The 12,041-nt window shown below is 30.2% G+C and overlaps 1 protein-coding gene across 1 annotated transcript; it reads left to right on the top strand.

The window, feature by feature from the left end:
* Positions 1 to 1,681: 1,681 nt before the first annotated feature.
* LOC131640812 (uncharacterized) lies at positions 1,682 to 2,142 on the top strand. Its single transcript, XM_058911190.1, has 2 exons — positions 1,682 to 1,741; positions 1,879 to 2,142. Exons 1-2 carry the CDS (start codon positions 1,682 to 1,684, stop codon positions 2,140 to 2,142), a joined length of 324 nt encoding a protein of 107 aa, XP_058767173.1.
* Positions 2,143 to 12,041: the final 9,899 nt, after the last annotated feature.

Below are 12,041 nucleotides of genomic sequence, written 5' to 3'. Positions count from 1 at the left end.
AATGTCATTTTTTTGATTCTTCAAGCTTCTTACATTGTCTTGTTGGTTTGAGACACATCCATACTTTAATTGAAAGTTTTGACATCATTGAAAACACATCCGTGCCCTCACAGACTTGGGAAACACTGATAATTATTATGATAAAGTTGGTTTCAATGATATTGATATCAATACTCCAGAATGGGTCCTGAAATTAAAATTTCCAGGTGTGAATTTCCCTTCTTTGATAGTGGCATTTATATTTGTTATTTTCTCCTATATGAGGCATAGGACCAGATAATTTCTCAAAAGGCTTAGTTTATAATTCATCCATCAATCATTCACGAGGAATATGACTAAGGAATTGTTTACTTGCTATTATTGTTGTTTAGATTTTGCTGTTAACTATGATTGGTGTGTTTAAAAATTATAGAAAAAGTTAACATGGTGAGTTTGTTGTAGAAAACAATTGATAGCAAAAACAGATAAAGAGGAAAGGTGTACAATAAACCATAAGGATTTTATTTCTCCCACCTAATTAATGAAGAGGAAAGGTGTACATGAAACCAGAAGGCTTTTATTTCTCTTGACATTATACACACAATATTGTTAAATTTATGTTGTGGGAGTATGACATGATGGATTTTGTGCCAACCACCATAGTCCCCATCATATCTTCTAAAGGTAATTCAATCTATTAATTCAAGAGTATTTCTATCTCAATGATCAGTTTGCAATATGTTGTTAAGTTTAACCACATGTAATTAATAATTTATTTCAGAAAATGAAGATTGGACAATTGCTTTTAAGGGTGCTATGAAGGTGGTGTCTCTAAGATTGTACTCCTTTCTTCTCTTATTATTCGATTATCTAAATATTTTAGTATTAGAAAAAAAGATTTTTACTTCAAGTTTGCAAGTGAATTATATAAAACTCAAAAATTAAATAGTTATTAATAAACTGAAAGTTTGTAAAGGATTTTATAAAAAATTTCAAGAGTGATTCTAAAGGTAACTTTCTCTTATTGCTTTGTAGTTTTAATTGATCTTTCTCGGTTAATTTATTGTATTGAACTCACCAAGATGTGCTTTGACCAATTGGCATTTGACACATTATATGAATGTAGCATATAACAGTATTTGAAAGATAAATAAGTATATTAAGGTTTGATAAAGTTGTGACATCATGAAATATTTTAATTTGTTTTGTGTCTTTAAGGTTGTTACATTGTCTTGGATATAGTATAAATTTATTATACTAAAGACTCATTTATGTGCGTGTAACTTAAATAACTAATTATATATAATTACTAATAATGATGTGGAAAACTCAAAATGGTTGCTTATTTTTCATGTTGAAATGTTTCCCAATTGAATCGAAGGGGAAAAGAAAGAAGCTTCAAGATGTAAGTCGAATGTATTCTCTATAAGTTAGTTTGATAAAATTTTATGGGAAAAATATTTGATAATATTGTTGGTCACTTTATTTTTAGTTATTTTCTATGCATGATCATGTCTTCTGTGTTACAATCATCCATTTCTCTTTTGGTGTCATATGATATATTCTTATCCTTTCTTGATGTAGTTAGACATAAATAATGTAGCAGAAAATATATAAGATGTGTGATGGTAATGTCTAACTATATTAAACTATATAAACTATTAAACAAGGCTAGTACCAACAGTAGAGTTTAAATATAGTCATGGTTGTAGCACTGATACTTTTGATCAGCGGCGTTCACGGCTATGTTGTTAAGGGTATGGTAATGCATGATTGAGTGTGTTTTGCTCATTGTTTTAGTTTTTATTTATGTGAGGTTTAATTCTCGTTAATGCCCTAATTGTCCTTTGGACCAAAAATATTTATGGTTGATGTATTTTGTTTTATTTTCTTATGCAGCAAGGTATCAATGAAGATGTTGAAAAGGACTATATAGATGATGAAATTCAAGAGGACGACATAAATGATGGTTTTCAAGAGGACGTCTTAGGTGAAGAATTTCAAGAGGACGACATAGATCTAGATGATGAATTTCAAGAGGACGATATAGATGGTGAATTTCAAGGGGACGACGTAGATGAAGAATTTTTGGAGGACGACATATGTGATGAATTTCAAGAGGATGATCCGGATGATGAATTCCAAGAAGACAAATTTGAATGAGTTGGGATGTCTTTTTTATTTTGGCTTGTAGTTGAAAGCATTAAACTTGAACCATGCTTTTTGTTCTTTTGTTGAACTATGTTTTTTATTATTTTACTAGGGTCATACTTCAAAGTATTAAACTTAGTATAATAAGTAATCTTATGTTAGGCATTTTGTTTACGGGATACTATCTTGAATTAATGTTTGAACTCAATTTTATTATAATGCAACTTTTATGGATGTACAGTTAAATTTGATATTGTATAAGTTATAATTAATTGATATTTTTTAAGCCATTCATCATCGACTAGTTTTTTTAGAAAATAATTACAAAATTGTATATTTTATGGGGACACCGTAAAAGAACAGCTTATAAGCTATGGCTACAATTTAAAAACAACCCCCCTAATTTTGATTTAAGGCAACGATTATTAATTGTAGTTGCATATTACAACGCCTAAAAAACGTCGCCTCAGAGGCCACAAATAATCGTCTTGTTTAGGCGATGTTTTTCAAAAGCGTTCCTAAAGAACATAAAAAACGTCCCCTTAGACAATAGGCAACACTCACACAAGAGACGCTTAAAAAACGTCCCCTATTATTTTAGGCAATAATTTCCAGAGTTCTGACAACGTTTTTCAATATCGCCTATAATAAATGTTGTAGTGATTGGTAAAGTATACCTCTACATAAATACGATACTGTATGTAGTAACTCGGTTTATTCAATGCATTCTACAACAATTTTGTTGAACTAGATCATTGATGGAAGGTATATATAAGTATGATGGCACAGAGACTGAATAAGATATTAGTCAAGTGAAATTAAACAGCCCAGCAAAGTAAGAGTCTGCACATATTTATGAAACAGAGACAAATCTATTTTAAATATGTCTTTTCCATCTCCAAGCTGGTGGTATATAAGAAATCAAACTTACAAATAATTTATATACTGCATTTATAGCATGATGTTAATGCTATAGGTTTAGGATTTAGAATGATATGGGGTTCTTATTTCATATAATGAAGGACATAAGTTCTGTTATTTGATTTTTTTTAGTTCATTTAACACAATATAAGTATGATCAAATTAAAACTGGTTTATTAAAACAAATGTATGTAAGAAAGCAAATACGAAAAACTTGCAAAATCAATTAGATGATGGTTTTTGCATTGGAAAAGGACAATATGTATTAAAAACATGTATACTACTTTTAGCACTTTTGATGGTTGCAATTCTAATCGTGCAATATTAAATGGTTTATTAAACCCCAGTTGTATATAAGGTCTTTTGCATTGGTAATTGAAAAATCTAGAAAAATACAAATTAATTTATTTAGGGCATTGAAACAGTTTACCTCGTGAATTTAAATAAAATAAAAACAATAATAATTATGATAGTAAAAAGCAATTCATTATGATAGAAAGGCATTGAAACATAGTAAATATTGTTAAAAGTGTCATGAAACTTGATAAATTTGTTGTTCAATACATAAAAAAATAGCAGAAAACTAATAAAATAAAACTGGTTCAGGATGTGGTTCATATATGAGTCGTCAAGCATTTGGTTTGATCTTCACTTTCTTTGATGGCTTTGTTCTTGAAAATTGAGTAGTTCCATAAACTTTACAGTCAAAATCCTCAACATCATGAGTAATTGGGCCATCTTTGGACAGTGTATTGGTCACACTTTTCTTAGGATCATTTTCTCCAAATGTAGACAAAGACTCCTTGAATAATATTAAATAAAGGTCAGTAAATATGAAGAAAATCAAGTAATATCATTTGAATTTGGGAATAGGAATTAAGATACCATGGAATCGTCGACACGATCAATTACTGGGATTTGAGTTAAAGGTATACTATGACCCTGCACGTCAGAGAATGACATTAAAAAATAATTGGATAGGAGAATTAGGTTCAAATATGCTTATAAGTCAGATGTCTATGATTACAAAAATGACAAACCTCATCAGTAATATAATCTTTTTCAATCTCCTTGACAAATTCTTCATCATATGAGAGCTTCCAAACAGATGCTTGGCCAAATGTTGATTGAACTTTAACTCTGAACGCCATTCGTTTATCCAGAAGCATGTCAAGCTCACCAGGACATACCATAGGGTCATCTTCACCTTCATAAACATTGAATTTTATGTAAGTACAACTGGTAGTCTAAACAAACACTAGTGCAGAAAGTATTTTTTACATCGGGTGAAAAGTACTTTTTACATCGGGTCTGGGCCTGATGTAAAGCCAGGCGATGTAATAAGTCAGAGACATTTTACATCGGGCCAAGGCCCGATGTGAAAAATTAACATACCACATCGGTTGAATTCAGACGTCTGATGTGAAAAATAATGCAATTTTTTAATAAAAAAAATATACGCCATATTTTACATCGGTTTTTCTGTCCGCCCGATGTAATAGATAGTTTTTACATCGGTTTTCCACTTTACCCGATGTAATAGATAAGTTCTTACATCGGTTTTCATTTTCGCCCGACGTAATATGTTTTCTGCTTTTAAGCATATAATAGTTGTTTTTCGTATTTTAACCTGTAATTTTTTTTGTACCTAATTTTCCATATAACTTTCAAATACCACATAGACCAAAGTTAGGTCGCTATTTTGCACATTTTTCCCATAGCACACAAACCATATTTAGGTCACTATTTTCATATTTTTCTAACCAATGAAGGATTAATTTCATTGCTCCAAATAGTTAAGATTCATATATATATTCTTCAAAATTTACAAAAGTATTAATCTAAGATACACAAGTGTACACAATTATAAAAAGGTTTACACATGGTGGACTACTACAAAATAACAAAACAATAAATATCCAACCATTTAAGATTTACACATATAGCTAACCAGTGAAGGGTAATTTCATTACACCAAATAACTAGGATACAAATATATATTCTTTAAAATAAACAATTAATTTACAAAAGTATTACTCTAGAATGTACACAAATGTACAAAATTATAAGGTTTACACAGTAGACTACTACAAAAACAACACAAACACATTCCACATTTCATTTTGAGATACAGCTAGATTCTTATCAATAATAAAAATAAAAATAAAAACCTACTTTTAATTTGAGGGTTCGAAGTTCGACTTTATATAGAATTTCTTCACACCAACTTGGATACAACTTCATCTTGCTCAGGTACATGTTCTTGCTTCACAAAACATTTGACCCACATGTTTTAATTAAATAAAATCATCATCATTATTAGTACTATCTTTTAAAGCAAGAAAGTTGTTAATATTTTAATTATGAAATAGAAAAAGTGATGAAGAGGAATTGAACACTGGCCTCTAAATCCCTTCTCTAATTCTTTGGCTGTGGATGCTGACTTGATAATGCGACGTGCCTTGGTGATATAAAGCCTTCATTAACGACCTTGTCAATGAAACATAAAAATGAATTGTAAAATCCATCCATATTCAATAGCCCCACCTGCACGGCTGCACCAACAAATATTAAAACATTCAAACACTAATGTCGCAATCATATTACTAAATTCGAATCTTCTATTCCGATATTCCAGTCGGATCGAATTCAAGTTTTCTTCACTAGAAATGAATTTAGGATTTAAGATTTTAGATCAACTTCAAGTTTGCATTACTAGAAATCTGAACCTCTATAACTTAAGATATTATCCACTTTGATATAAAATCCATAACATGCAAAACTAACAAGGATCGTGTGTACACACTGTTCCAAGAAAGTTCAAGAATTACAATTTACAACAAATAAACGGTTGGGAACATATCCTCAACCCTATCAAAATAGAAATCATATCAAAAGAGAATGCGTGGTATACACACCGATAAACTTGAGGCTCTATTCAAGACAACCATTCACGACATTCTTGTAAAGGTACGCCCCCATTGCATTCCGCGACTTTAAGATTCAAGATTCAGAAAGAAAATTTGCTCTAAGGTATTATCAAAATCTTGCTCTCATGCTAATTCAACTCATGGTAATTATAAATCATACTACAGGCTATATCACACCTTATTATACATTCTACATACAAAAGTAATGGACTCTCATGTCCTATTTTTCACTTTTGCTCTATTATCCTACTATAAAAATGGAAGTGACCACACCTTGTTTTTGTTTATCTCACCAACTCTAAAATCTACAGTGTTTAGCTAAACTAAATGTGAAAATTCAGCACTGAAAAACAATGATTATATAAATGGAACAGAAAAAGTAAACATACATGAAAACATATTTATGTTTTTTTTGTTATAATGAAGATGCATAGAATAATTTTTTTAAAAAACAGCATAATGTCTTGGAAACTACCAAAGAACACCAAGATATTCAAACAACTTAGCTTTCTTCCTATGCACGTGATAATCGGGTAGCCGAGCTCGATTATTTCCTTTCCATGTTTCCTCAAAGCGTGCAAGCTCATCTAACAAATAAGTTCAACATTATTCAATAAAATTTGAATATTTACGTCCCACCTCAATTTTAGCGAACTTTTACAGAGCAGACCAAAACAGAACGGACACACTCGAAATATTTTCGGTGTTAGACTATTTTAACCGGTCCGAAACATCTTAATTCCTAGAGGTCTTTCATTGACCAACAACTTTATTTGTTGTGTGGTTCATTAATTATGACTAATTTTATTATGTGACATATATTTCTTCCATTCACTTTCAGAGAGTTAAATGGAATTTGACTTATTCTTATTTTATAAAGTAGTAGAAAATCGATTCCAGAGAGTTCACAAGAGGCAAATGAAGCTTGTTAATTTTTTTAATTAATTATTATTAAAAAGCTAAATAGTTTCAATTAGTTCGAAATTAATTAATGTAATTAACAATAACGGCATCATATAATTTGTCTAATGATAACAAATTGAAAATAAGTTCTTACTAATTTCCAGCAATTCTTCTAGGGTTCCATATCCACCTAATTTCTTGAAAACAGATAACAAATCTCCCACGGTAACACATCCCGATAGAGTTCTTTGAGATACATACTACAAAAACAACACAAACACATTCCACATTTCACAATCAGATACATCTAGTTTCTTATCAATAATCAAGAAAACAAAAAAAAACTTACTTTTGATTTGAGGGTTCGAAGCTCGACTTGGGTGAACAGGCTCTGAAGCCATTGATCAGAAACAAGGCACCCACAAACATGAACACCATGAGCATGATATAACACAAGTTAATTCCTTCCCAGCTAATAGAAGACCTTCTCAAACATAAACTAACACATTTTTGATTGCGGCACTTAGATGTTAACCAGTTTGGCTTAAACAATCAAGAAGAAATGTATCACTTTGATATAATAATAAACTATAGATTCAATTTATATATACAGTAAGTTGATGTAACGAGTTTTTACAACCTAAATCAATATAAATATTTGACCTATAAAATTCAATTTGTAAATAGTGAAGATGAAACAAAACACACACGAAAAGAGAGCAGATGAAGCAACAGATCTGTTACATATAACAATGAAATAAAGATGCACGGCTTTTAACAAACAGTAACATGGTAGAATTTCAACAAATCAAATTCAGAAAGTAGAATAGAAAAACCTGTAGACGAGATGGGTAGACGTCGTCATCGGCCGTTATGGGTGGATGCGGTTCGCCGCGGTCGGATGAGCAGAACGGCGGAAGGGGTGATGGTTGTCGGCGTGCGAAGGAGAAAAACGGAGGAAGGCGTGATGGTTGTCGGCGAGCAGAGGAGAAGAACGGAGGAGAAGTTTCGGGGGGGCGGCGCTCGAAGAAGCAGAAGAAATTAAAAGATGTGCTGCAGTGCAGTAAAGAAGGATTAAGGCTTTTGGAAGAATTTCTTTTGACATTTCCCATCGGTTTAATAATGGACTGATGTAAAGACCACTGTGCCATATTTTCCATCGGTTAATATCAAGGCCCAATATAAAAGCCACACTGTGTTAAACAATTTTCCCATCGGTTAATATATAAAACCAATGTAAAATCCCTTATAAAAAAATTCATTTTATTTACAATTCTGCCACCGCATATTTTTTTTTCATTTTATATTTCTCCCATCGGTTAATATATATGACTGATGTAAAATCCCTTATAAAAAAATTTGTTTTATTTACAATTCTGCCACCGCATATTTTTTCATATATTTTTTATATCATTGCAAATAAATACCTGATGTAAAATTATTTTACAAATATTTTTCACATCATATATTTTAATACCTGATGTAAAATCCTTTAAGCAAATGTCATAATTTTAGTAGTGAAAATTAAAAAAGTAAATCAATTATACTATACCTCCAGCATTGCTTTATAAATACTATCAACAGACTTTCCAATAATGCTGGCACAATCGGTATCCCAAAACACAAATTAAAACGTTGATTCGCCATCAATAATGTAGATGTCAACTCTATACCTTTTTATATAAAATGCATATAATTAAGAAGTATGAATAAATTCATTATTGAAAATGAGAAACAAATTCAAATGATATAACCTTGGTATGGCTTGTGCAACATTTTCTCCACGTGAACACTTGTATGGATTATTAATATCAGATGCCTTTAAAGAGCATTTAGTACATCCATAATAGAACCAACCATGTTTTGACAAAATTTTTTTTGAATAGTTGCAACAATCACACATAACATGTCCTAAAATACAATAAGTTGAACATTATTAGATATAACAGTCACACATAACATGAAAATATAAACATGAATGAGTTTTTTTTAATGTTTTGCGTTGAAATATACCTGTTTGACCTTGCAAAGCTCACTTAGAGAAATGCATTTGGCCTTATGAACAAACCTTTCCACTGTGGAGAACTGGGAGGCACCAAACCAAAGAGACATAGATTTTGAGGACTGGGTAGGCTTTTCAGTCTACTCATTTGCAGGTAACCTGGAACATTAAAACTCAATGCATGTAAAGGATTTTCATTTTTAAGTTACCTAATTCAATAGTACGGATGATTAATATTTGTATACGTTAAAAAAAATCCAGTAATCTCTGGAATGTCTTCATTAATTAGAAACTTAGATCCACTCCATCCATTTGAAACTGAAATTGAAACAAATAAAAAATGAGATCAAACTTGAGACATGGCTCACATAAATAGGAGAGGATATTAGGAGTGTACACCTTGTGAATCCTTGATCATTGCATGAGTTAGTACAATTACAATAGCACCATTATTTTTTTCATCATGGTAGTAGTCCAAAAATTCAGTTCCATAGCTTTCCCATAATGTGCAGTTAAGCATGTTACCTATATTTTTAGAATTAAAAAAATCAAAATGATAGATTGAAACACGTATAACTCATTATTACATAGAAAAAAGTTGAAATCAAGTAAATTACTTCAGGTTTTTAAGATTCAGGGAAACAAAAGTCTTTTTTCCTGGTGCATTATACTGAAAATTGTCAATCTCTTGAACAACACCAATAACATATACAAAACATAGTCAAAGATTAAGTTTTTTTAACAAAAAAACTCAGTGATTTACAAATTAAAATGCATAGTAATTTACCTTTGAGTCTATTAAGTTGGCATTTGCCTCCAAGTATATCATAAAAGTCTTTGAAATAATAGCTTTTCGGAGGAACATTCTGAACATCAATAGCTTTCAAAGTCGTACCACCAATAAACACAAACTTTTTTGAATGATCACAAAGCTTCCACTGGAAATCATTATAAAAAACAGTTCCGTTGTTGATAATGCAAGTCATATTTTCATGAATTCGTTCTTTCCATTTAGGTGTATGATCAGCACGAATCAAAACTTGTATCCTATCGCTCTGATGATAGACAAAAACGCTATTAATGGCAACCATAACAACACGGAAAAAATAACTTTCATATGAAACGATTTCAAATAATAGTAAAGATTACCGATGCGTCCACTATAACCATCTTCAAATGCTCATCACCCTTACTGTTAATAACACTCCATAAATCAACGATTCGAACAACCAATATCCATGTTTCCTTTGTGTCGTTAATGTCCTTAACGAAGTCAAATTACTCATTATTTGGCTCAGAACAAAATACGACGAATATATTAAAGCATAAGCAAAATGATTTCAAATAATAAGTGGAGAAAGAAGAAACATATATGATGCTGGCGGAAGAAAGAAGAAACATAATCGGAGAAGTTGGCGGAGAAAAAAGACGGGGGTTAAGGAAGATGAAAAAAGACACTGACCCTTCTGCTTGATAGAATGCTACTGAATAATAGAAAAGAAAGTGTTAGTTAGATTTGGTTAGAGGAATGAATTTATAGATGTAGGGAAAGAATTGGAAGGGTTGGTGTTTCAAATTCGTGATATTTCCCAATGATGGGAATGATTACGACTACGTATTACAATACTACATATTCCAATAACTAAATTATACTTAATTAGGGTTTAAGGTAAATGAACGAGTTTAGTATGTAATTATGTTTAGGGGTATGAGAACACCCTTAAAACTAATTTGGTCAAAATAATAAAGTACTTTTGGTGGTAAATAGTTTTTATATATTAAAATAGATATTATTTGTTAAACTTAAGTAGTCTTTTGTTTCTTATAAGTTGATGTATTTTGATTTTATTTCCTATTTTTTTAATAAGATCCTTAAGTGTTGAGTTTTATTTAGTTTTAGTCCCTAACGTTAACGGTCCGTTTCAAAAAAGAGGAGGTAGCAAACGTCCAGAGACGTGGCACTAGTAACATGGCATGAGAGGACAAAATCCAAAAAATGTCATTTTACAAAACATCTTCTTCTTCCTCAATCCATCTCCAACCTCCATTTATTCTCACCTTCAAACTCCATCTCCACCCCCCATTAAAATAAAGTTCACTGAATGTTTGCCACATCATTTTTTTTAACGAAAGTTTAACATGAAAGACTGATGCCAAAAGAAAATTAATATTTAGGAACTCCATAAAAAAAAATTCAGGGATTAAAACAAAAAACACGTCAATTTACAGAGACTAAAAGATTATTTAAACTTGTTTTTTTTATTTATTATAAATATTATAAAATTAATAATTAATAATTAAAGATTATAAATAGAAGTCAATTATCTTATTTTTAAGTAATTGTATTTTATAATTTCACACCACTAATAACCTTATGATTTTTTTTTTTATATTTTTAAAAAGTAAATTAGTTCAAAAACAATATTTATTACTTCACACGCGTAAACGAAAGATGAATTTGTTAAAAAATATCCAATCAAAATTCAGAATTTATTTTTATCATATCATCCATAACATGGTGTGATATATATATATATATATATATATATATATATATATATATATATATATATATATATATATATATATATATATATATATATATATATATATATATATATATATATATATATATATATATATATATATATATTAAATAATAATATTTTAAAAAAACTTCAATAACCAACATTCACATTAATTTTCAAACTAATCATGTTTCAAATAAAAAAATTTCGAGCTAGAAGGCGCCAATGCTGTTGGTGCATGCACCTAATTTTACACTAAGACGCCATAGCCTCTAGCGCACGCAGTGGTGTCATGTCAATTATGTTGGTGCATGCTTTGTGAATTTAAAAGCAGACGCTATCACTCCTGACACATGCATACAAAAAATAAATGACGTCTCTTCTTAGGCCATGGTGCATACGACAACAACATTGACACCTCCATTATGGCTAAAATTTTTTTGTTTGAAATATGATGAGTTTAAAAATTAATGTGAAATGTTGGTTATTAAAATATATATTTTAAAAAATTTAGATAATTCAAAAAAAAATTCACATGGTGTAGATATTAAATTCTTTTTATTTCTTTATTTCGTAACAATTCCTAAAATAAATAAATAAATAAATAGTAAGAATATGATAAAAATT

The sequence above is a fragment of the Vicia villosa genome, unplaced genomic scaffold (genome assembly GCF_029867415.1).
Source record: "Vicia villosa cultivar HV-30 ecotype Madison, WI unplaced genomic scaffold, Vvil1.0 ctg.003327F_1_1, whole genome shotgun sequence".
NCBI classification, from domain to species: domain Eukaryota; kingdom Viridiplantae; phylum Streptophyta; class Magnoliopsida; order Fabales; family Fabaceae; genus Vicia; species Vicia villosa.
Note: the sequence above shows the minus strand (reverse complement) of the source record. Positions and strands in the feature narration are given on the sequence as shown.